General features: G+C 40.8%; 1 protein-coding gene across 1 annotated transcript; it reads left to right on the plus strand.

Annotated features, from left to right (window-relative positions):
- Positions 1-19194: 19194 nt before the first annotated feature.
- Positions 19195-26674, plus strand: LOC147339394 (uncharacterized). The gene is made up of 4 exons (XM_086284003.1): positions 19195-19281; positions 19854-20442; positions 26475-26495; positions 26640-26674. Exons 1-4 carry the CDS (start codon positions 19195-19197, stop codon positions 26672-26674), a joined length of 732 nt encoding a protein of 243 aa, XP_086140129.1.
- The last annotated feature ends 415 nt before the right edge of the window (positions 26675-27089 follow it).

Here is a 27089-nt window from a genome sequence, read left to right on the forward strand (position 1 = left end):
CCTGGTCTTGCTCCACAATCGGTGTTCCCCTTATTCTCATGCAAAGCTCTGTAGTGCCTAAGCATGGATGAGGTGTTGTTATATCCCAGCTCCCTGGCACATAGCAAACACTTCACCTTGTACAAAAGTAAAGACAGCTTAACATAAATTGTATTGCACCATCAGTATTATGAAAATACATCTTCTGTAGAAATTTACATACAGTGGGGCAAAAAAGTATTTAGTCAGCCACCGATTGTGCAAGTTCCCCCACTTAAAATGATGACAGAGGTCAGTAATTTGCACCAGAGGTACACTTCAACTGTGAGAGACAGAATGTGGAAAAAAAAATCCATGAATTCACATGGTAGGATTTGTAAAGAATTTATTCGTAAATCAGGGTGGAAAATAAGTATTTGGTCACCTCAAACAAGGAAAATCTCTGGCTCTCACAGACCTGTAATGTCTTCTGTAAGAAGCTTTTCTGTCCCCCACTCGTTACCTGTATGAATGGCTGTTTAAGCAGGCCTTCACTAATCATTTTAGTTCTTTTGATTCTAGGATTGAAAACTCTGGGTTTTGGTATATTTCATGTCTTGTGTGTTACAGCACCATTGTTTGAACTCATCATCTGTATAAAAGACACCTGTCCACAGCCTCAAACAGTCAGACTCCAAACTCCGCCATGGCCAAGACCAAAGAGCTTTCGAAGGACACCAGGAAAAGTATTGTAGACCTGCACCAGACTGGGAAGAGTGAATCTACAATAGGCAAGCAGCTTGGTGTGAAAAAATCAACTGTGGGAGCAATCATCAGAAAACGTACAAGACCACTGATAATCTCCCTCGATCTGGGGCTCCACGCAAGATCTCATCCCGTGGGGTCAAAATGATCATGAGAACGGTGAGCAAAGATCCCAGAACCACACGGGGGGACCTGGTGAATGACCTGCAGAGAGCTGGGACCAAAGTAACAAAGGTCACCATCAGTAACACACTACAACGGCAGGGAATCAAATCCCGCAGTGCCAGACGTGTTCCGCTGCTGAAGCCAGTGCATGTCCAGGCCTGTCTGAAGTTTGCCAGAGAGCACATGGATGATACAGCAGAGGATTGGGAGAATGTCATGTGGTCAGATGAAACCAAAGTAGAACTTTTTGGTATAAACTCAACTCGTCGTGTTTGGAGGAAGAAGAATACTGAGTTGCATCCCAAGAACACCATACCTACTGTGAAGCATGGGGGTGGAAACATCATGCTATGGGGCTGTTTTTCTGCCAAGGGGACAGGATGACTGATCCGTGTTAAGGACAGAATGAATGGGGCCATGTATCGTGAGATTTTGAGCCAAAACCTCCTTCCATCAGTGAGAACTTTGAAGATGAAACAAGGCTGGGTCTTCCAACATGACAATGATCCAAAACACACCGCCCGGGCAACAAAGGAGTGGCTCCGTAAGAAGCATTTGAAAGTCCTGGAGTGGCCTAGCCAGTCTCCAGACCTCAACCCCATAGAAAATCTGTGGCGGGAGTTGAAAGTCCGTGTTGCTCGGCGACAGCCCCAAAACATCACTGCTCTCGAGAAGATCTGCATGGAGGAATGGGCCAAAATACCAGCTACTGCGTGTGCAAACCTGGTAAAGACCTATAGTAAACGTTTGACCTCTGTAACATAACCTTTGTTGGCAATAACAAAGTATTGAGTTGTATTTTTGTTATTGACCAAATACTTATTTTCCACCCTGATTTACGAATAAATTCTTTACAAATCCTACCATGTGAATTCATGGATTTTTTTTTTTCACATTCTGTCTCTCACAGTTGAAGTATACCTCTGGTGCAAATTACTGACCTCTGTCATCATTTTAAGTGGGGGAACATCCTCCTCTTCTTAGCTGGCTCCATTCTCTCCTGACTTTCTCTCCTAAACCTCCAAACTCTCACTAACCGCAACTCTGCATCAAACACCCACATTTTGAATGAAGTCTGAGGGGTTTATATTCCTGTCATAGCTCGCGGCAAAGTTCGAACCACTTCATGAACCAGTGACGTGGTACAGCCGGGCAGCGAGGCTTCGGACGTCATCATTTTCAGCTCCTCCCATAAATGAAGCAAGCCTCGATACGCGCATCGTGGAAACGCCCCCTCCATTACTCGACACACACTTCGAAGCCTCGATACAGAACGTCACATCACTAATTTATACCATACCTCCACTCACCTCATGCTCATCATTATCTGTCTCCCCTCTTTGTCACAGGCAATGAGCCAGCTTGTGACACAATGCAGTTCATCGAAAAAAAACAATTCAGCTGCAGCTCAGCCATGGCACAATACAAGGTTCATACTCATTATAGAGTAAGAGGTGTAGCAAAGAGGAAACAGAGGGAAAAAAAGACAGTCAAAAAAGTATACCATTAATTGCAAAGTAACCCTAACAGATTTTTTTTTTAACTTGAAAGTCAGTTAGGGGAAAGCCACACCTCTGATGTTCAGTTGAGAGAAACCAGCTCACCGAATGAAGTTCTGACCACTGAAGCCCAAAATTAAAGCACATGGTGGAACAGTGTGGGAGCAGCTTATTTCATGGGCTAGCAGCAGACAGTTTCAGGACTTCCTACTGACTGGAGAATGTGTGTGTCTGTGTGAGTGAGAGCGAGAGAGCAAGGGGGGAAAGAAAGAGCATGCATGAGTGTGTGGCAGCAAGCTGTTCCAACCCACTTTTCCCTCACATTTCCATCTGTCACACTCTGCTTGGTTACTGTGGAAAAAAACAACAACTATATATCACTCAAAAATAGTTGCAGAGAATCCAGTTGTTATCAGGTTCACACCTGTCCTACAAAATCCTCTAAATGGAAACTGACCATAGCCATGTGGCAAAGAATCAGCTTTGGAAATTGCTTTCAGTGCTCTTTGTGTCGCTGTATAGTTAAGGTTAGATCATATGCTTGTCATGGTCCTGGGCCATGTTGGCCCAGTATTCTTACTTTTCATGTATTTTTGTATTTTGTTCCTTATTTAGGCCATGTTTCCTGAGTTGCCCTGGTGTGTTGTTCCCCAAGTGTTTTCCCTTCGTGACTCTTACCCCCTGTGTGCCCCTCTGTGTATTCATGAGCCCTCGTCTCTCTGTGTTTATTCCATGTTTTCCCCAGCCCGTTATGTCTGTTTTCCCCGTGCTCTCTCTCCTCCTGTCTGAACCTCTGTACTTCCTGTTTTACTTTGCCCGTCTCCCGTCAGTGTGGTGTTCACTCCTGCCGTGTCTTGTTATGATTATCAGTGTCACCTGTGTCCCCCGTGTGCTCCCACTTCCCTCGTTAACCCTCTGTGTATTTATGTCTGCGTCTCCCTCAGTTCTGTGTCGCGTTCTCCCTCATGCTGTGTGTGATTCCCCTGTGTTCCTTGATGAGCTTTATGTTAGTTTTTCCCAGTTTAGTTTTGTATTTCCTGTCAGCCTTTGTCAGCAATAAAGCTGCTTTTTGAGTTCATCCCCTGAGTCTGTGAGTTTTGCGATTGGGTCCTCATCCTGCCTGCCACACAGCGATCCATGACAATGCTGAAACGGACAAAGGTGTTTTTATTATATATTTATTTTTCATCTTATTTGATTTATTTCTAAGCATCATAGGTCAAGGGACAAGAATAACACATCCATTACACATTTGCTATTCTTTATTTTTTTTTAACCACATGTTGGAAGGTAGTGCAGTCCCCATCTGTATTTGTTAAACTCCATCTACTTAGAGAATTCGTTTAGTTAGAATAATTCAAGGGGAAGTTGACTGTGCAGCATTCCCATTAAATCTGTTCAACAGAATGCTTTGTCCATTCAGCAACCACCTCACTTAAATTTGTCGACCTTGTAATGCACGTTGCACTCATTTTCTACCTTTCACTTTTGCTTTGCAATTTCTTGCTCAATTTTCTAATAATTACTTTCCACAGCTTGCCTTCACAACAAAAAAAAATGTTCAGATGGAAAGAGCGCATAGTGGATTTGTGCTTCACTGTAGGAGTGGCTCAGGTGAATGTAACAGAACAGTTGAAAAATGAATGAATGAAGTAGATGACCTTGTTCATGTGTGCACGCAATCTTACTTGATGTCGCTACATCCATTCTTTACGAAAGAAAAAACAGTAGAGCTGTGTTTTTTTAATTTCATTAATTGTACAATTTGGTACAGCTGTAGTTTAACAAAAAAAAAAATAACTAAAAATTTAAAAGAAAATGTAAGTGAATGCTCAATATTCTCGTCTCTAAAAAACTATTCAAAGAAAAATAGTCGAATTAAATGTGGAGTAAAATAGGGAACACATCCAAAAAAAGGAAACAAAGGTAAGGAAAAAAGTGGCATGTAAGTAGGTCTGCTTTTTTTAGCAGGTAATCATTCTTAGAAGGAAGTGGTATGGCAGTGGGTCGATTGCTGGGCAAACTTCAATATGAAAAAAATGCTGTAAGAAATCCCATGGAGTTTATCCTTTCTAGTCCGATGGGAAATCACATTGCGGTTTACCTGGCCTCTTTCTTAAATCCACCTTTTTCATCCTCTCCATAGATTCAAAGCTGTAGGCGTTTGTTCCTGGCTTATGAGGCACTTATGCAGCAGATCACATTTATGACTTTGAGATGAGAGAATGCTGTGTTCTGTCCAGAAATGTGAGACCTAAGCATTGTACACCGGCTTTAAAATGATTTAGAAGCAATATAATCTCCCTGTAGAAAAACAATGATTGAGAACAAGATTATATTTAAAGATGTGAGTATTTTGTCTGGTTTGATAGGTGCTGCCACAAGCTTGTTATTATAAATAGCAGAACAGGACTAATATATCCTTGTATAGATGTCTTTTGAGTAGTTTTGAAAGCTACAGCGACACTGAAAGTATGCTTACTTCCAATGAAGTGTATGTCCCCTCAAGGGCTCAGTGACACAGTGATCTTTGCTTGATTCATAATGCAGATATCACAGTTTAATGAAATCAATATTTTAGGAATAAAAGCGGGTCTCTCTAATCAATTATTTAGTGGTCTTTAAATTTAGGAAAGAAATGCATTAATGCATTTAATTAGGTAGGTAAATCATTATGCTGGGGTAATAAATAAAAAAAACAGGCACAATGAAAAGGCAAATTTAAATGCAGCTCCCACACACACATTATACATCATATATCAGCATAAATAGGCGCCCATGAAAACACAGTGTATAATGCAAAAAATAGACTTTGTACCATTCTAACAACCTTCAAATAAATATTTGGTATGACCATCTTTATTTTCTTAGGTTCTCCTAGACCAGAAGTTCCCAAAGTGGGGGGCAGAGCCATTGCAAAGGGGGTGCGGTATGAATTAAAAAAAAAAAAAAAAAAAAGAACACTTGGACACTGCTAGCATAATGGACAGGTTTTTATGGACAGGTTTTTGACGGGGCTTCCACACAAACGCAAAGCAGAAGCTGAAGCATCGTCAAATATGTTTCCAAGCCAACTTCCTTAAAAGTCAAATACTAGAAAATATGATGAAGCATATCTTGCCTTTGGTTTTACCTGCACAAGTGCCAAGGTAGGTCTCCCCGGCAGAATTAGTTTCCCCTGCGTCGGGAGCACGCACTGGGCTGTCCAAATCACGGACAAACACTATCCCACAGTCTTGATATTTAGTTCACAAACACTTAATGACTAAGTACTCCTGACATTTTGGAGATGTTAGCTCTTTATACAGTAAAGTTACAGTGGGATACAAATAACATCAGGCTGATCCTGCCACGATTTGTTCCCCCCTGTCCAAATCATGGACTAACAGTTGTTTATGTTTTTGAACCCATTTTGCACAGAGAGGCATTTTTTGAAAAATGGATTGATAGCAATGTTGAATATTATTACACAGGAAAAAAACAATTACACGTAAAATAATTACACGTAAAATAATTACACCATGACGCCTCTGCCTTTCTAAATGGAGGGACAGTAACTGCGTGTGTGTATGTAAGCGTGTAAAACCTGAAGATAGTAACATTAACAATACCAGTATTTTGTCTCTATGCACCCTTGTAGAAATTCATCTCATGTAGCGAACCCCCCCCGAATGAAGAATGACATTTTACTGATGAAGTTTTGAAGGTTTAATGGCAGTAAACCATCAATCACCATAAGAGCTGGGGATATATACACAGAAGCAGCGTGTAAGCAATGACAAAAGAAATCTTCATGGGCTCCGTTAAACCATCACACTTCAAAACTCCCGCGACTGCCACAAAAACTGCGCCAAAAACTGTTTTACTGGAAATCGTCCCATCAAAATAAACTTCTAAAGCCAAACAGGAAGCTGGTAGTAGAAAACATCGATGAGTGTCAAAATAAGGCGCAAGGAACTAAATAAAGGCATTTAGGGTTATTTACATCTCATGTAAACAATAACGTTGTTATGAGTGGCTGTGTGCAAACAGGAATAGGACCCAAGGTGCAGACTCCGGAGACAGTCGTGAACTCAAAATGGCTTTAATGTGATACTCAAAATATAACATAACTGAAAAAACTCAAAATAAACTTAAACTGGAGGAATGACAGAACACACAGCAAGGTAAACAGTAGATCGCGACATGGACACAGAGAAACCCAGGGCTTAAATACACAGAGGGAGCAATCAGGGAATGAGTAACAGGAGGGAAAAACAGCTGGGGCAAATCAGGCCTAACTAGACCAGGGGAAGCAAAACCAGACACATTAACATCAGACATGGACTTCCAAAGTAAAACAGGAAACATAACACAGACTCACAGGCAAGCACTAAAACAAAGGGAACAGAGACGTGGGACCAGGGCAGACACAGACACTGACTGGACGTGGAATATAGGAACTAAGGATACACAGAGACGCGAACTAGACAAGGGGATACAGGTGATAGGGGAGACAGAGCAACTAAAGAAGACAGAGACATAAACCATAAGACAGAACTCAAAGAAACCAAAGACTAGAAAGTATAAATAATATAATAAACTCAAAAACCCTGGGTCAACGACCCAGGCATCCTAACAAACGTGGTGCACAGAGTGACGTGAAAAAAGGTACACACCTTTGATGTGCGTGACAAACTCCGTATTCCTCGTCCACACGTAAACGCAAAAACGGAGTTTTAAAAAATCTCAATTTTCGGTGATTCGAAACGCTGTTTACGTGTGGACGAAAGGTCCAAACACATAGAAACATCTGCGTTTTCAAAAATACCCAGGTTTGGACGTAGCACAGTTAAAGAGTTAGTTGTTTATTTTACTGCTACCTGTAATTTATTGCAGTTTACTTTTATTTATTTAATTGTTTATGAAATAAACTGCACTGGAGTTTGAAAACAAAATGTGAGTGTGTGTGGTTGGAGGATGTGTGTGCGTGTGTTTGGGGGGGTTCTTGTAAAACAAAAGGGGGGCCTAGTAAAAAAAAGTTTGGGAACCACTTTCTTAGACAAACTTTCTTTCTACTACTTTAAGTAGTTTTCAGGAATAGTTCTCCAGGTTTCCTGAAGGACATTCAAAGCTTTTCTTTGACTGTTTGCTGCCTTTTGTTCCATTGTCTGATGATTGCACACTGCTTAAATAATGATGAAGTCCGGCCTCCGGGGAGGTCAGTCCATGACTGATAGTGTTCCATTGTCTGCCTTTCTATGTATCCCTTTATTACACTGGCAGTGTTTCTAGGATTATTTTCATGCTCAAAAAATGAATATATTCACATCCTTTACAACTGGCATTAAATCTGATGGCACTTATCTGTTTTCATAATTACATCAATTTGAAAACGCCACGTCCCAACACCACTGGCAGCCCAAACTATGAATTTGTGTGTTTTACACACAACTATAGACAGTGTCTTTTCTCTGTACATAATGATAGTGCTTTGAAACAAGATCTGCTGGCATTTTTTTTTAGTTCAGTTCTTTTGTAATATGTTATTTTTTCCACTTTCCCTTCCTTAAGAATGTCTTCTTCTAAGCCAGGGGTCGGCAACCCTAGGCATGCGTGCCACAGTTGGCACGCGAAGGGTTAACTGATGGCTCGGCCATAGCTGGACTGGCCATCGGGCATACCGGGCATTTGCTCAGTGGCCCGATGATTTTTATTTTTTTTTGTAAAGGTATAAACAATGAAAGGTGTTGGATTGGCCAGATGCTGGCCGGTGTATAAAAATAACTCAGTTGTTTGGTGGTGGCATCGCGGAGCTTCCACAGATTCAGTAAAATTAACAAGTGGTGGAGGCCAGCACGTGGATGAGGGAGATCGGAGGCAGGACGAGGAGAGACCCGAGGCGGCCGCTGGTCCGAGCGTCAGGTGAACTGAACTTCTGGTAAGAAATTATGACCAAGTTTAGGTGGAGTTTATTTTCGTTGTGCTGACTTTTTACTGTCAGTTACAATAACTCGTACTGCGTACTAGCTAGCATGACAGAGTTTCTATACAGCTGGGTGGGTGCTATGATGTTGCTGATGTTGAACTTTATTTAATTCATAAGGTTAGTTAGTAGAGTTGCCAACCGTCCCGTAAAAAGACGGAATCGTCCCACATTCAGAGAAATTATTACACGTTTCGTGTTGAGCTGAGAGGGGATGCAGTTTGTTCCGGACTTCAGCTAGAATGAAAAAGACACAAAGGTGGAGTTATTCTTTGTCTTTGCTGCACAGCTGCCTCTTCTTCTCTCATTCTCTCCCCTCTCTTTCCTGTTGCTACTTTAATCATGAAACTGATCAATGATCAGCTGATCGGCTTTTTTCTCTTGTTTGTTTATCGCCCACTTTGCGCCAGCAAAAGGAAACCGGATGTCTCACTAAACAACAGCTGCATGTTTAAGCTTGATCAGCTGTTGTTAGAATTTATTTAATATTAATTTCTAGTGTCAGCTGATGTTTGCTGGAGCCACAGCTGTAAAAAGTGCTGGTCATGTGTGGCGGAATTAAGGCACGGCGGGACCACGGAGTATCATTTAGAGCCATCTTTATTCACATCTCACCACAACACCACACACACACACACACACCTGAGTCCCCGTGTTTTAACCCGGCGGGCGTGATTACGGATGCCGTGCAGGTGCGTCCGCCCTCCCTGCATGGCACCGCAGACCACACCCCACCACATCATGATATCGGTTTGTATATCTGGTGAGAGGGAAACATGAAGATGAAACCAGGAGATGTCCTTACTGAATCATCAGAGCTGAACAGGTGATGGAGAAACAGGTTTACCTTTTAGGTGACATGAATGAATTGAAGGGAAGTTATGAACTGATTCTGAGGGACAAATAACACCAATATCATTTTCTAAGTAGCTGACAGCTGGTAACTGTGCAGGGGTGGATCTAGCAAAGTTTTGCCAGGGGGGCCAGGTGGGGCATTAACAGGGAGAGGAGGGCACAAAGAAATACTTTCTTATTTTCATTTAAAATGTCTGGCTGTTAAATTAATTAAATAATTATCTGAAGCTTACAACCAAAGTTTTTATCTGATGTAAAATGCATACATATACCAACAAGACTGTACATCACTGTCACAACAGCGTTTGTTTTCATTCAAAGGCTTTATGGCTTTAATACCTGGTGGGCCGGTCTCTAGTCAAAATGCCCGGGCTGTTTTTTTGTCCCAGTCCAGCCCACATGGGCACAACACGCAGTGAGTTAATCTGAGAGGGTGCATTAAAAAATAAATGGCCGCGCCAGCGGTGCACATCGCAAATCAGCTTAATTTAAAAAATCATGGTTCTATAATATATTTCTCAGAAAAAAAAGTAACAAGTCTGGCATAAGGGGTGACATGTATTTTGTGGCTTACTGTTAACCAAAGCACTTCTCTGTGCAGTAGCTCTTCTGAAATAGCTGAGAGATGCCCATCTCTCCCCAATGATGTGAGGTTTACATTTTGTTACAATTCACATCCCCTATATTTCTTTCAGGTTTAAGAAATAAATTTGCTCACCAATAAGCTCTGTCAGCCTTCAGCAAGTATTTGGATGACATGTTTAGAGCCAATGTATTTTGCTGGAAATTAATCCATTAATTAAAATGGGCATTAATCCATATAGTTTTTGGATGACTAGAGAAAGGAAGTCATTGTGTCAAAAGGCATATTATTTTTAGCAAGCAAATAGCAGTTAATGCTGATTAAGAAGAATATAAGACACATAAACAGTGATGAGGACAAGCTACTTTATAGTTCAAGACCATAACTTGAAACTGCATGCCTCATCACAGAAATTACTTTTAATTATTGACCAGAAGAAATCTTTTCATGTGAGCTAAAAGCTTGGCCTTTTCCTTCAGTTTCAGCTAACATTTTCTTCTCCGTTATACTCTTATCACTCCCTACCGAGGTGGCAGAGAAATTAAATTACTTATCTCCAACTTCATTAACTCTCTTATCTTTGCTGAGGCGCATATCAAACAGAATTTCTCTTAAATGTTGTCCCCTTTTCCCAGACAGTTTTCTTCTAATACAACCAGTTCTTTGGTTGTATTAGATCTAGTTTAATATGAGAAATAATTTAATTTTATTTCATTTGTCTGACATGTTAAACATGTCCTACTTTCAAGAGTTCCTCTCTGGAATTTGATGTGTTCAATAAGCAATAATGTAAACACTGTCTGAATTAGAATCCGAGAAGTTTCTTAATTTTTTTAAATACTCAATTGGTGTTTCTAAAGGACGCATTATCAATAGTTACCACATTAGTTCATTGTATAATACAACATCTAAAGACACACCATCCTATAGGCTTAAAGGGTTTCATTTATCAAGCTTAATACTGCTGAATACTGGTAATTTAAAAATTTGAAAGGCTATTTTTTCCACTACATTTTTTATTGAATAACGTGTGATGTTATGTCTTGCTTTTTGGGTGAGATTTCACACCATGACCATCCTTGTGTGAGCTACCAAACTGTACTCAAGAATATTAGCATCTTTTTAAAAACTCCTATATCCAATCCATCTTAATGTGGAATTAACATCACATAAGAGGACATAAAATATTTTTTTGAGAACAAACCAACTGGACTGGACAGTGCAAAATTAGATTAGGACTGGGAGATTAATGTTGTAAATCTAAGACTATTAAAACGTTTTTTGGTTCAAGTTGTATCACAGACTTTGTTTAATTTCCTGTAGTGGATTGTAATTGTAATGGGTTTGTCAGGGGATCAGGAAAGAAAATGTAGCACTTGGCGGCCACGCACATAAGCCGCTGCAGCAGCGCGGGGTCATTGATACCTCAGTACATGATGCATAATCATCATCATCATCATCATAATAATAATAATAATAATAATAATAATAATAATAATAATAATTAGAGATGGACCGATCCGATATTACGTATCGGTATCGGTCCGATACTGACCTAAATTACTGGATCGGATATCGGAGAAAAATAAAAAATGTAATCCGATCCATTAAATATCACGAAAGCACCTCACAAAACTTGCAACACGCCGTAACTCACCTCAGAACGTTAGCACGTCGGAGCAGTATGCATCACGTGATAGAGCGGCTGTGGCATGCGGGACCTGTCGGTGGTCTGGATAGCATGTGGAGCTTCGCTAGCAACCCGGCATTTCATCTCCGACAAAGCTATCCCGAGAGAAGTAAAGCAAGTGTGTAAGTCCATCTCTGAATGTTTGTAAAGCATTTCTGCGTTAAGCTTAACAAGCGATGTATGGAGCGACTGCCTCTTCTTGCTGCTACTTCAATCATGAAACTGCTTAATGATCAGCTGATCGGCTTTTCTGTCGAGTCCATCTCTCTGGTTTGTTTTTGGCCCACTTTGCACCAGAAAGAGGAAACCAGTGGCTGAACAACAGCAGCACATTTAAGCTTGATCAGCTGTTGTTAGAATTTATTTAATATTACTTTCTACTCGAGGATCTTTTTCTACGTAGCTGACGGCTGGTAACTGTGCAGGGGCGGATCTAGCAAAGTTTAGCCAGGGGGGCTGATAGGGCATTAAAAGGGAAAAGGGGGCACAAAGACATACTTTTCTTTCTTATTCTCATTTAAAATGTCTAGCTTTTAATAAATAATTATCCGAATCTTACACCCAAAGTTTTAATTTGATGTAAAATGAATAGAAGTCAATTACTGTATATAGTGACTATTAAGTCTAATATATATATACCCTAGTAAGCTATAGTACTTTTTCCTTTGGGAAGGTACCATCTGTGCAGTCTGCAATTTTGTTGAAGAAAGATGTTGAATCTATTTAATATTTCTTGAAAAATAATTGATTTCTGTGCATTTGTTTTTTCACACTGCATCAAATTAAGGTTGATTACGTCGATTAAGCATCATGAGGTGGAGCGTGAGGGGTGGTTCCCTATTTTTTATTTATTTATTTTTGTTGTTGCTGGGAGTTGGAACCCTATTAGTTAGGTTGCTTAATATTTACGCTAAGTACTCTTTAAAATACCAGAATAGGGAGGATGGTGTAGGTTTATGTTTATTAGATTGATCAGTATTGCTGAACTATGAAATATTTTTTTTTTGCATACAGGTATAACAGAATAGCTTTTGTGTAGTTGTTGTTTTAAACTTGAGTATGAACTTATACAAAATGCAGCAAGATATTTAAAAAAAAAGTTTTGTTGATTAAAAAACACTATATCGGATTCATATCGGTATCGGCAGATATCCAAATTTATGATATCGGAATCGGTATCGGACATAAAAAAGTGGTATCGTGCCATCTCTAATAATAATGCAACAGCGTCTCTGCCGCGGTGCCGACTTTGACGTCGTCTGCTTCGATGTTGCGGGCGATCAGGAGACATTGAATGGAAGGAATGAAACGAGGTGTGAGGAGGAGTGCTGATGCTGTAATAATGTAAGTCATCCTCCAAGACTCACAGACACTCATGTTGTCTCTAGCTGGGGTGATTGCTCTTACACCCATTGCATGCGTCGGTGCGGTACTCGTTGATCACTAGGTTGAGTAGGTGATGCACCGCAGTTTTCACGGTATCGACGAATAAAGAAGACGCCCAACCGTCAAGCTCGGCATCATTGTAGATGTTTACTTTCTTTCACGTAGTCTTTCACTGACTTGCTGTCCTGCAGCAGGTCCCCATGTGTAAACAGAACTATGACGTAGGTGGAGACATCTTCACCAAAGTTGTCTCGAATCCACTTCACAGCATCCAGTTCCACTTGCGTGAAACTCGACTTGAGGCTCACCGCTAAAAAGAAAGCTTGGGGTCCGGGAGCCGACAGTTCAGCGCACTCCTCGATTTTTGTTTTCACCTTGTCTCGCATTTTGGTCGTGCCAAACAGCCCCAGAGTGTCGATCATAGCGATTTTTCTTCCGTCCTCGGGTTATACCTCTTTTCTGAGACAGTAATCGGTGACATACTCGGGCGAAACGTCCTCTTTGAAAGCGTTCACATCCCCCAGGATAGTGTTTCCAGACGCACTCTTTCCAGATCCTGTTTTACCGACCAGAACAAGTCTTAGTTCTTCACGGGTCGCAGAGGCTGCGGGGTTTGGGGAAATGACGGTATTCATTCGAGAAATATATATATATGTATATATGTGTATATGTATGTATATATATATATGTATATATGTATATATATGTATATGTATATGTATATATGTATATATATGTATATGTATATGTATATATGTATATATATGTATATGTATATGTATATATGTATATATATGTATATGTATATGTATATATGTATATATATGTGTATATATATGTATATATATGTGTATATGTATATATATGTATGTATATGTGTATATATATGTATATATATATATATATATACATATACATATATATGTGTATATATATATATATATGTATATATATGTATGTATGTATATGTATGTATATATATATATATATATATATATATATATATATATATATATATATATATATATATATATAGGGTAGCGAAATACCCCAGCGCGACATCGGTAAAGGTAGCGATATACGAGTTACTAAGCATGTCGTGGTTGCGGACAAATAGCCAGCCAGAAAGACAGACAGAGCGCACACACCCGAGAAAGGTCCCGCACCAGGCCGTGGGAGCCAAGGAGGGATCGACACGTAGCAGCATCAACAGCATCAACAGCATCAACATCTGTGTCAGCGTCGCAAACCTCTTGGGGAAAGCGCGGCTCCTTCAGCGGAAGAAACTTAGGTGCATTGAGCAATGTTTCATTATCAAGGGCTATCCAGCAAAGACGCAGAGGACAACACGGTCGCCGGTGGTCGCGTAATAGACAGGTCCGAACGCAAAACCTTCTACAGAAAGACAAAAGAAGAAGAAGAATTCAGGGTCAATCTGCACGACAAGGTGGAGGAACATGAATGGCAAACATTGGGTGTTCGGCACGAGTCACAAATCTCTGGTTGTGTTGCGATCGAGACACAAACTTATGAGGACAATGACTCGGAAGATGTCTCGAAACAGGACTTGGAAGACTACCATGAGCACTCGGAGGCCAAGCTTCGCAAGGATGATGCTGAAGGGGGTGCTGAGGATTGCGGTGATGATGGTTGCGATGATAATTACGGGGAAGACGGCGACGTAGATTACCACGAAGCTGTAGGCAATTGCCACGAAGGTGATGGCGATGATGGTGATGATGATTATCACGAAGATGGTAGCGACAAGACGACACCGACAACTACGAAGAAGAACAAGAATCGTCACGGTCGAGTTATCCCAAACTCTGCAACCTCGAACAGCGAGAAGGGTTCGCTGTAGCCACGGTCCGAGACGAGGTGTCCTCGTTCATGGCGTACTTTCTGCCTGCGATAGAGGACGCCGTCCAGGTGCCAGACCGCCATCGACGGTTGGAAGCCCCTGGGCCGCACCGAGTTCCGAGCCTACGTAGGGCTGCTGATACTCGCCGGCGTGTACAGGTCACAAGGCAAGGCCTGCGAGAGCCTGTGGGACGCCGAGAGCGGCAGGTCCATGTTCAAAGCCACGATGCCACTCAAGACCTTTCGGGCCTACTGGAGCGCCCTGCGGTTCAATGACCGAGAGACCAGAGAGGCCAGGTGTTGCGACGACCACGGTCGATACGACAAGCTGGCCCCGGTCAGAGCGATGTCGGTCGAGTGGTGCGGGCGCTTGACTCTCATGTACTGATCAGGACCCGAGGTCACCGTGGACAAGAGACTGGTGCTGTTTAGAGGTTTGTGTGTGTGTGTGTGTGTGTGTGTGTGTGTGTGTGTGTGTGTGTGTGTGTGTGTGTGTGTGAAATGATGATGATGATGTGTGGGACAGATACTCGGATTTCCTCAATGTAGTTCTTTGTACTTTTTGTATTTTTAATTTTTTTTTTTGCTCGGGGCTTTTATTTGGTTTTCTCCCTTTGTGCTTGTGAAACTCGGAAACGTTCTGAACTCTGTCTCTCTCTCTGTCTCCCTGTGTCTCATCATCTCACCAACAGGAAGGTGTCTGTTCAGGCAGTACATGCCCGGCAAACCAACCAGGTACGGGATCAAGATATGGGTTGCATGCGACGCCCGGTCCAGCTATGCGTGGAAAATGCAGGTGTACGCCAGCAAGCCCGACAAGCTCGGTCCTCTTGAAAAGAACCTGGCCACTCGAGTGGTCATGGACCTCACTGAGGGACTGGCGCCCGGACGCTTTTCTTTTTTTTTTTGTCCAGGCCCGGGGCCGCACAAGGGTTAAGCATCAGAAATTAAGACGTAATAGACAAACACAGGGAGAGGACTGTGTCTTTCTTCTTCTTCTTCTTTCTATTTTGTGTCAAAACAAAGTCCACACAAAGTCCTCTCATCTAGTGCTAGAGAACAGTTAACATTCCCTGCTTTTTCTATCAGTAAAGCCAAAAGTAAAAACATATGAATACGAAATGGACAACATACATCAAAAAAATTCAATAAGCCTGAAATGTCTTCCACAAGGTTGATCCAGCATATGAATTTACCTTCTGCACACTGCAACTGCAGCAATAATTCATTTGGTAAATACTTTCGCATTTTGCATTATGACTGTTAATATGGATTAATTTTTGATTATCTGATTCAATTAAACAACAAATTGCCCTTTAAAAAGTATTTTGAAAATGCCTTCATACAAATGTAATAGGCTTATCTTTAAGCGTAGTACCCCTAATTGGAATAATTACAGACGCATCAAATCCTGAAATTCACAAGACTTTTGTAACACCTATATAAGATAGAGACCATTTTAATTGGCTCATGTATTCTAAATACAGGTAAAGTGACACTATAAAGTAGATGCAAGACAGTTTAGCATCAGACGGTAATAGCCAAATGTTCATATTTATTGTATTTTACTACAGTTTTATGATATATTTTTTCACAAAGGTTTAGCACTGCCGTTTGTCACTGTGTCTGTTTGCTTACCAGTGTCCCAGGCTTGAGGTTGACAGTAAAGCTGGTTTTGTTCATTCATCAACCTGTTTTTTTCTTGTGTGGACAAAGAAGGCATTATTTTTTCCAGTAAAACAATTAAGCATCCCTTAACAGTAATAATTAGAACTGAGTGAACTTGAGACTTCTGTTCATTCATCATTCTAGGGTCCATGGCTCAACCTAGACCACTTGAGCTTAAAACTTTTATTATGACAACATTTCAGGAAGAAAATAAATCAATAAAGCTGAGAGTGATAACAGTGAGCAAACATGTAATATCTGAACCACTATTATACTATTATATATACATATAGCAACTTTAAATGTGTTTTGGATTTTGTTTATTTGCATTTAGAATTTGTGTAGCTTTACTTTAAAAAAAGTATTTTTGAAAGGTACGCCAAGTAAACTCAGGGAGTACGCTAACATGTCTTAAACATGTAAATGTGTTTTTTCATCTGCTTTTCCTACATCTCCAGGCCCTCGAGCAGCATTTTACTGTAAGAAAGGTCAGACTCCATACGAATGTACAAAATAATGATAATAATTATGCATTGTGTAACTAAAGCTACTTGCATATTTATCATTTATTGAAGGTAACTTTGGCAGTGTTATTTCATCAAATGACAAAAGTCATACGCTGGAAAACATCAGCTCTACGAAGGAATGTTCACAAAGATTGTTTCTATGGAAACTGCCTAAGGATGCATTATGGTAATGTGGTTGCAGTTCAGACAGAAAAGGAAACTTCAAATATAATTTTCTTGGAAATGAATACATGTGGCAGATAAATTTAATTCAACAAAGGCATTCACATCTAAGTGAAAATCACAAACAGAGAGGAAAGGAGAAATGCAAGTTATTTGTTCTTCACCCATCATACTCTTCATTTCCACTGCATTTCTGCTAGTGTTAAGAGAGTCTCATATTAAATTTCAAGGTCTGTGTCACAACTTTGCTCTCCCTGAATGACTTTTCAGATGTAGGATGTTTATACTTGATATACAGGCTACTGCAGATTTTTAAAATCTTTAACTTAGATTTTCTAAAAATAAATTATGAAAATGCCCAAAAAATAATGGAAATATGAATATGCATAAATATAAAATTAATTTACACAGGCTTTTATCACGACTCTGTCAAGCAAAAAGATAATGGAAAACTGGCAAGAAGGAGACTTAAACTCATTTTTCTTTTCCTTTTCCAATATTACTAATACATCACGGGCTGCATATCCATCCTAAATATACCTAAACATAAAAAACCCCATATATAAACGGCATGCACATATTAGCTGTGGCTTTGATGCTGGTTCAAATGTAATTTTAGACATGCAGCAGCAAACCTCCACGTCTTTAATCATTTACTTTAATGGATTTAATTTATCCATGTTCCCCGTTTACGTGGGGTATGCAGTGATTTGCTTTATGATGATTTTCTTCCCTAAGCGCTTGCACAGCTACCACTGTAGTGACAGGGTTCTGATGCATAGTGATGTTTGCTAAGTATGTGTAGTCCCACTTTGTGACCTTTTTATGTATAAGGTTAAAGCTGAACAGAGAGAAACCGTGTCGCCAAGTGATAAAACTGACAGGTATTTTCACTGTGTGGGTAAATGCAGATGCTGAAATAAACCTCAGATATTCCAGTGTGTGTAATTCAGCTTCCTACTGACCTTGCACATAAAATTTATTTGATTGTCAGTTCATATTTTTTTTAAGACAACTGTTATTAAGTGCCTCCATTCTGATTATTGAATTATGCTAAAGTAGCATTTCTGCTGGCAACTTGATAGATGATTTAAATCTGCTCCACCACTGCATTTTTCCAGAACTTGAATGCGCTCCCCTTTAATAAAATTTATTTAAATTGATTCCATGTTTAGTTCACCTGAGGTTTTTTTTGTTTGTATAAAAAATTTACTTCTACGACCTCAAATGTGCACTAACAGTAAAGAATTGTCACTTGAAAATACATTAGACCATTGACGTTCGTACGTGTATATTATCATCATCTATTGTCATTATGCCTGTCTTATCCACCTTTCCACCAGCTTTCTCCACCATTACTCTCTGTCTTCCTTCATTTTCAACTCATTCTCTTCCTCCTCACCTCAAACCTCATCTCCTGAACTGAAATCAGGTCTCTGACACACGAAAGTGAACATAAACATGATTATCCATTCCAGATATTGTCACAATTATTGTCAGCAGATTAGACATGTAACCCTCCTGTCTCCAGGAAATTAATAATGAGCGGGTTAAACAACAACAGCTGGTTATAAGCTAACATAATGCCAGCTGATATTAGGCTTGAGGGTTCTAAAAATCTCACTTTCCCTCTCATATTCTAACATCATATGAGAGTTTATTTGTCAAGTGTCTGAATCCAGCAATGTTAGGTCCACTTCAAATAAAGTTTCAGTAATGCTGGCTAACAGCAGCACCTACTGACAAAAAAGTTAAAATCAAATCAAATCACTTTTATTGTCACATCACATGTGCAGGTACATTGGTACAGTACATGTGAGTGAAATTCTTGTGTGCGAGCTTCACAAGCAACAGAGTTGTGCAAAATACAATAACGTAAACAAGCAAAATACAAGAATGGCTAAATCTGAAACTAATAAAAATATATACAATATATAATAGTATATGCATTTCAGTTCAGGATATCGTTAACAACTCAGCCAGTATTGCTGTCATCAGGCAGAAGTGAGCTTCACTGACTCATCCACTCACTTTTACTTTATTTACTTTGTATAAATAGACAACATAACATTTGTGGTAAATGGTGAACTGACAGCCTACACTGTACACAGATGAATTCCAAAACTGTGTCCAAAAAAACAATCCCAAAAACAGCAGAGGATTCAGAGGAAGAGACACAGGAAGGTGAAATTATCAAGGTAGGAAAAAAGATGGAGTGACATAATTAGGATGGGAGAGATCCAAGGCTTCAAGTCAAATGAATGGCTACTTTGACTATGAGCCACTCCTACAAGCTATAGTGTAACGTTTGACCATTAAATGCTACAGTGTAGCGCAGCTAGGAACTAACCCAAAAATCAAACAATTTTGGAAGGAGTTACATGAATAGGATCAGGGACCTATGGAATCTTCGATACCCACATCCACTTTGACGGCGAAACAACTAGTCTCTCAGTGTTCCCACATTTGGAAGAAGGGAATGCTCTCACTGCTAGAGATTGACGAGGTACAACACACATGCTATGGCAAGGGGGAGCCAGGATATAGGTCAGGGGGGAGATACCATCACCCCCACCCGAGATTGGGTACCAAGCCCCAAGTGTGTTCGAAGAAGGATTGTTAAGTGAGCGAAAGGAACTGACCTGAAAGATAAAGTCATAGCAAGGCTTGAAACCTGGATTCTCCATAGCCAGGGTGTGGCATTGCACTAGGGTGCAAGATGCTAGCGGGCAGGGCATAATGGGATGCAATAACCAAGTGGCCGGCATAGTATACTCTGAATGCTGTTGACACCCTTTTCTCAACGAGAAGTCTGGGTTCGGGAGAGCCCGAGTGCCCTGGAGGGACTTCCCCTCCCGGATACACGATGGACGGGTGGCAGAACTGGAGGATCATGTGCCTGGCGGGACTGTCAATCGAGGACGCTGAAGATATCTACCTATTCGGAACCATGATAACAGGGTTCTTGCTGATCGGAGCTGGCTTGGCCCTGGCTTATCGGAGAATTAAGAGAGCGGAACCGGCTGTTCAAACCCCTCCAAGGCTGCCCGCTGGAATTGAAGCAATGGGACGAGGCGCGAGCTCTCACAACGAACGCAGCATGGTTAACACCTTGGAGACGCTTACAGCTGCCGTGAAGACTCAAAATAACACCATTGAGCGTATATTGGGATACATCAAAGAGAGGCCTGCTCAAAATGAGACCCTTGAGCGAAAGTTGGATCACATCGCAGAACGGCTCACTGCAGTTGTGGGGTCTCAGAATCACAAGACTGACAACACCACGGAACAGAAGTTTGATACCATCATGGGGAGGCTCGTGGTTCTCCAACGGGAGATTGAGAGACCAGTGTTGGAGTGTTAAGAATAGCTTTGAAATTCTCCTGAGCTGCTCGCATAAAAGAAAAATCAACAACATCAACATGCGGACACCACGGCGCCAGCTGCACAGGCCCAAGGCTGGAGCCGAACAAAAACTCCCTGATAACGACTGTGTGATGATTATTCTTCCCATCCCATGCAAGGCCACCTGGGTTGGCTAGTAGACTGTTTACTTAGCCTGATAGGGTGAACTATGGACACGCACACACATACACTTACACTGATAAGCACTCACACATCCCCCCTCCCCTTCCAATGCCTTCGATGCTTGTTGCCTCCCGGGAACACGAGGCGGGTCTGGGCCGGCGCTGGAGAGTCGGCGCAGTGGCAGGATGGCTGCTGTGTTGCCTGGGATTACTCCTTATCCCCTACCCAACCCTGTTGCTGGTCTCGTGCTCTATAATGTTGTACTGTGGATATTTATGTGCTTTTCTGTGCAGAGGAGTTTTTTTGTTTCCTGTTCTCATACTGTCCTCCTGTAGCCCAGCATGAGTAGAGGTCTCTTTTTTTCCTCTTGTACTTTTCCCATTGTAGTGTACAATACAGTGGTTTTTCTGTAATGCAACCGTTCTGTGACTTGTATCCCCATGTGATGTCTGTGTTGTGTCTGTAAGGTCGGGGGGCGGGTTCATTTCACTGCAGGGCAACCTGCATGTGGCGAATAAAATTCGAACTTGAACTTGAACTATACAGAAACATCTTTGGAAGTCCTGAAGTCAAAATGGGAGATGCCGAGCTAAGATCCTGTGGGACTTCCAGATACAGACAGATAAAATGGTGACAAAATGGACAAAACATAGTGATGGTAAACAAACAGAAGAAGACAGCCGTAGTGATATATGTAGCGATTCCTTTTTTTTTTCTTTTTTTTTTGCCTGTCCCATTTGGCTCTTTTGCCATCAGAATTATTGTCTAAAGGCGAAGAAAGATGCCCAACTGATTTACTTTACCAAATGGACCATCCCAGCCTTGCCGTAATGGTCTATTTGATTCACCTTTAATTGTTTATTTTATTTTATTTTATTTTCACTTGCTAAAAATGGGACAGACTTGACTGGGGAAAAGAAAGGGGAGAAAGGAACAGCGAAAGAAAAACAGCGGGGAAGAGGGACGGGGATAAAGGGCAAAAAACAAAAACCAACAAAATAAGCAGATGTAGCGATTCCGAATGACAGCAACATCAGGAAGAAGGAACACGAGAAGCTTGAGAAGTACCAAGAGCAAGCAATAAGCAATAATTGCGGTGACTCCCAAGCTAAGCACGTGGCTCCAACAGATCCGAGGAACAACATTGGATATCTCTGTTCAGACGAGCACAGTCCTAGGAACAGCCAAGATACTGCGCAGGCCTCTGGTAGAGAACCTGAGCTTGAAGGATAGACTGCCCACAGGGGCAGGAAGGGAAATTTCTTTCTATCTATCTATCTATCTATCTATCTATCTATCTATCTATCTATCTATCTATCTATCTATCTATCTATCTCTCTCTCTCTCTCTCTCTCTCTCTCTCTCTCTCTCTCTCTCTCTCTCTCTCTCTCTCTCTCTCTCTCTCTCTTTTAAAGGAAATCACGTTTTTATTTGTTCCTGCACTAAACGTGATCTATCTATATATAGGGATATACAGGGAGTGCAGAATTATTAGGCAAATGAGTATTTTGTCCACATCATCCTCTTCATGCATGTTGTCTTACTCCAAGCTGTATAGGCTCGAAAGCCTACTACCAATTAAGCATATTAGGTGATGTGCATCTCTGTAATGAGAAGGGGTGTGGTCTAATGACATCAACACCCTATATCAGGTGCGCATAATTATTAGGCAACTTCCTTTCCTTTGGCAAAATGGGTCAAAAGAAGGACTTGACAGGCTCAGAAAAGTCAAAAATAGTGAGATATCTTGCAGAGGGATGCAGCAGTCTCAAAATTGCAAAGCTTCTGAAGCGTGATCATCGAACAATCAAGCGTTTCATTCAAAATAGTCAACAGGGTCGCAAAAAGCGTGTGGAAAAACCAAGGCGCCAAATAACTGCCCATGAACTGAGAAAAGTCAAGCGTGCAGCTGCCAAGATGCCACTTGCCACCAGTTTGGCCATATTTCAGAGCTGCAACATCACTGGAGTGCCCAAAAGCACAAGGTGTGCAATACTCAGAGACATGGCCAAGGTAAGAAAGGCTGAAAGACGACCACCACTGAACAAGACACACAAGCTGAAACGTCAAGACTGGGCCAAGAAATATCTCAAGACTGGTTTTTCTAAGGTTTTATGGACTGATGAAATGAGAGTGAGTCTTGATGGGGCAGATGGATGGGCCCGTGGCTGGATTGGTAAAGAGCTCCAGTCCGACACAGACGCCAGCAAGGTGGAGGTGGAGTACTGGTTTGGGCTGGTATCATCAAAGATGAGCTTGTGGGGCCTTTTCGGGCTGAGGATGGAGTCAAGCTCAACTCCCAGTCCTACTGCCAGTTTCTGGAAGACACCTTCTTCAAGCAGTGGTACAGGAAGAAGTCTGCATCCTTCAAGAAAAACATGATTTTCATGCAGGACAATGCTCCATCACACGCGTCCAAGTACTCCACAGCGTGGCTGGCAAGAAAGGGTATAAAAGAAGAAAAACTAATGACATGGCCACCTTGTTCACCTGATCTGAACCCCATTGAGAACCTGTGGTCCATCATCAAATGTGAGATTTACAAGGAGGGAAAACAGTACACCTCTCTGAACAGTGTCTGGGAGGCTGTGGTTGCTGCTGCACGCAATGTTGATGGTGAACAGATCAAAACACTGACAGAATCCATGGATGGCAGGCTTTTGAGTGTCCTTGCAAAGAAAGGTGGCTATATTGGTCGCTGATTTGTTTTTGTTTTGTTTTTGAATGTCAGAAATGTATATTTGTGAATGTGGAGATGTTATATTGGTTTCACTGGTAAAAATAAATAATTGAAATGGGTATATATTTGTTTTTTGTTAAGTTGCCTAATAATTATGCACAGTAATAGTCACCTGCACACACAGATATCCCCCTAAAATAGCTAAAACTAAAAACAAACTAAAAACTACTTCCAAAAACATTCAGCTTTGATATTAATGAGTTTTTTGGGTTCATTGAGAACATGGTTGTTGTTCAATAATAAAATTATTCCTCAAAAATACAACTTGCCTAATAATTCTGCACTCCCTGTATAGATATATATTGATATTGAACCGTTCGATACAGTGCTTCCGGTTCAGTACACATATGTATCGAACCGTACAATTTTTTAAATTTAGTTTATCAACTTTTCTTCTGACAATGCTGTCTGTGTTGAGCGCTCAGTGGATCTGCGTTCGACTACTCCGCCTAGGCTTCTCTGTCAAGTGGCGTTTGGAACTATCTTGGTTTTTATGTGAAGCATGACCCTGAAGGTAATGGACAAAAGTAAAACAGTGTCAAATGTGCCACGCAATGCTCAATTGGTGGGAACTACTGCGTTAGCACGACCGTGACTCAGGGGGTTGGGAAGCGTATCTGTAACCGGAAGGTCGCCGGTTCGATCCCTGGGCTCTCTGTCCTGGTCGTTGTGTCCTTGGGCAAGACACTTTACCCTACTGCCTACTGGTGTTGGCCAGAGGGGCCGATGGTGTGATATGGCAGCCTCGCTTCTGTCAGTCTGCCCCAGGGCAACTGTGGCTACAACCGTAGCTTGCCTCCACCAGTGTATGAATGTGAGAGTGAATGAATAGTGGCATTGTAAAGCGCTTTGGGTGCCTTGAAAACCAATCCATTATTATTATTATTATTATTAACGTGTTGACGCCGTCCAGCCCCACGCACGGGGCGATCCACGGTAACTAGTTAACGGAGATTTGCAGCGTTATGGCGTTAAAGTCATTTTAGCGAGATTAACGCTGACAGCACTAGTGGGAACACAACAAATATGACTGCACATTTACACCGATATCATCCTAGTGCAAAGACAAGTGGAAGCAACAAAAACAACAAGCACGCATGCTACAAACTTTACCCGAGTCATTTAGACAGCCGTTAGCACATGATTCTCCTTATGGGGACCTGATATGTTTAATATGCTTCTGAGAATATAGCCCAGAAGAAGCGTATAGTATAGCTTTTATTTTGGAAAGAGACATTTCTCTGTAATAAACTCCAAAGATGAGTGATTTCTCGATCAGATAGATTCATTTTATTTTATTATTCTGTTGTTTCAGCAACATTAAATTTAAAAACTGTACTTTTGAGTTAAAACCTATATTTATACTTTTAATAAATGACAAATTAGAAAGGCATGAATGCGTTTTTGTATCGAAAAAATATTGAACCGTGACACGAAAGTATCGAACCTTGAATTTTGTGTATCGTTGCACCCCTAATATATATATATATATATATATATATATATATATATATATATACTTTTTTGTCCAGCCCAGCGCTGGCTATGTCTGCAGCTCAACCTCAGCTGTCTGCTTGGGTCAGTAAAACAAATCAATTGTCCCCAAGCTCAGCAGTTCTAAACTAAAAGATTTGCTTTTTTTTTATGACATTATGGAATTCAGCACTTATTTGGGATTCTTTGTTTGTTTCTCAAAGTCACATCACCCACTGTAGATTTTAAATTGAATATACTGTCAGATTTGAAGTCATAAGGCTTTTCATCAAACCCCATTCTAGAAATGCTGTGAATAAAGAATAATAAAAAAATCTGAGATTCCAGTGGAGGGTGTGGGAATAAAATAAAATAAAAGAGTTGTCTTCTTGTATTGTCTGCTTAACAATTTTTCCTGCAGAGAAGCTGTTGATAAATCCCACACTTTTGTTGAGATAAGAAGGCAGACAGAAACTTTACTTTTTAATTTTGACAAGCACTGAGAGAGCTCTCACAACAAGTTAGTGATCCCTAAAACATAACACAGTTGTACTTCATCAGTTTGGCACATAGAATAATGGAGTGAAGGACTTCATTACCAGTTCACAGCTACTAATTCAGTATTCGTGCCATAGTGGATTTACCATGAATAAAACCTGCCAACTGTGAAAAAGAGGTAATTACAAGCAGGATAATGATTGTGGAATTCTTTGGTGTGTGTGTTTGTGTGAGGGGGGTGGGGGTGTCATAAATTGCAAATGTGAGTCAACACAAGCATTTGACATATCAGTTTAAATGACTACATTTTTCACTGTGCAGACTCAGTTAAAAGTATTGAAACTATGCTAAAATAATATGCGACCCAGATGTCGAAGACATATTCACTTCTTACAATTTTAATTAAACAAACAAACCAAACAATAACAGCATTTTAAGAAAAACTAAATCCCTTAAGGGTTGTAGCTAGGTCTGTTTCCTGAACATAAGAAGGTTGAGTTTGTGAATGTTCTCCCTGTGGCTACATGAATACTCTGAGTACTCCAGCTGCCTCTCAGTCGAAAGACATGCACATTAGGTTAAGTGGTGGTCGTAATATAGCCATAGGTGTGAATATGAGCTTGAATGTTTGTTAAGAGCATCAGCGCACTTGCAATGCTGTGGTTGAACTTGTAATCGTGACTACAGAATTTCAAGTTTAATTCATCAATGATCCCAGATTGTTGCAGTTAGATGTCAGTTCTTTCATTTACTTCCTCTGCTATACTGAAAACATGACATAAGCACAGAGAAAACGCCCTATTCTGTTACCAAAAGTCAGCATTGTGACTAAGCAGCATGCATTTCCATACAGATTGCATTTGTTTCCGCTTAGCTTGCTGCAGAGTAATGAGCAGCTCTGTTATAGATAACAGGATGGAGCTCATCTCCACCTGAACACAGACTAAAGCAATCTTATATCACATCCCTCTAATACAAGTCTCATTTGTCCACTGAAAGGAGCTATCTGCTGCGTATAGAAGCACCTGGCATCACGCATGACAGTGTGTGAGTCATATTGCTGGAGTTGAAACAGAACTCTGTTACATTGCTCTGCTCGTTGTAACTGAGGCCAATATTCTAATACGTGACAACCTTGTATTTCATTCCAAGTAGAAAACTCTTTGCAAACGTGTAAAATAGATTGTGAAGAAGCAAAACGTATATTTCAGGATTTAAAAAAAAAATGTGACATAGGATATAATACTGTATTCTGCCTTTCATGGATGACTCACACTTTTAATATCCTATTCTGACACTTTCTTTTTTTCTCCTTAGGTACCACGCAACCAAGACTCATTCAACTTATTTGAGTTTTATAAAGGCAGATCAGTCCCTGACCTGTAAAAAAAGCTGGATGAGTAATTCATAATAAGAACTGATCTTAGTTGTGATGGTTCATTTCCTTACTTCTCCTCCATGCATTAATTTTAATTCTGGCCAAGCTGTTTCACATTCCCGGCTATAAGAATTTTCAGTGTCAGATTTTCGGTCTGTGCTGTCTCCCCATGATAAAACAGGGAGAGGAGCCAAAATTTCACATTGCCAGAAAGGCAGAGGATTTATCAGACGACACATGCAGAGCCAAACATCTGCTAACACGCTGTCAAGTTAGCACTAACGTGTACTTGTGAACACATATGCTTAGTTCCAGCACAAATTCAGAGCTCATCTTACTGCGACACCATATGTGACATGACTGTTTAATTATTATTCCTTGCTAATGTA

This window comes from Aulonocara sp. 'chitande type north' Nkhata Bay, linkage group LG1 (assembly GCF_057382095.1).
Source record: "Aulonocara sp. 'chitande type north' Nkhata Bay isolate Kocher_YH1m ecotype deep benthic linkage group LG1, A_spYH_male_GT1.1, whole genome shotgun sequence".
Taxonomy (NCBI): Eukaryota; Metazoa; Chordata; class Actinopteri; order Cichliformes; family Cichlidae; genus Aulonocara; species Aulonocara sp. 'chitande type north' Nkhata Bay.

Coding starts and splice junctions, on each gene's coding strand:
- LOC147339394 (XM_086284003.1), top strand. CDS start 19,195: ATGAATTCCAAAACTGTGTCCAAAAAAACAATCCCAAAAACAGCAGAG. Junction 20,443..26,474: donor TGAGAGACCAGTGTTGGAGT/GTTAAGAATAGC, acceptor TTTCATTCCAAG/TAGAAAACTCTTTGCAAACG. Junction 26,496..26,639: donor AGAAAACTCTTTGCAAACGT/GTAAAATAGATT, acceptor TTTTCTCCTTAG/GTACCACGCAACCAAGACTC.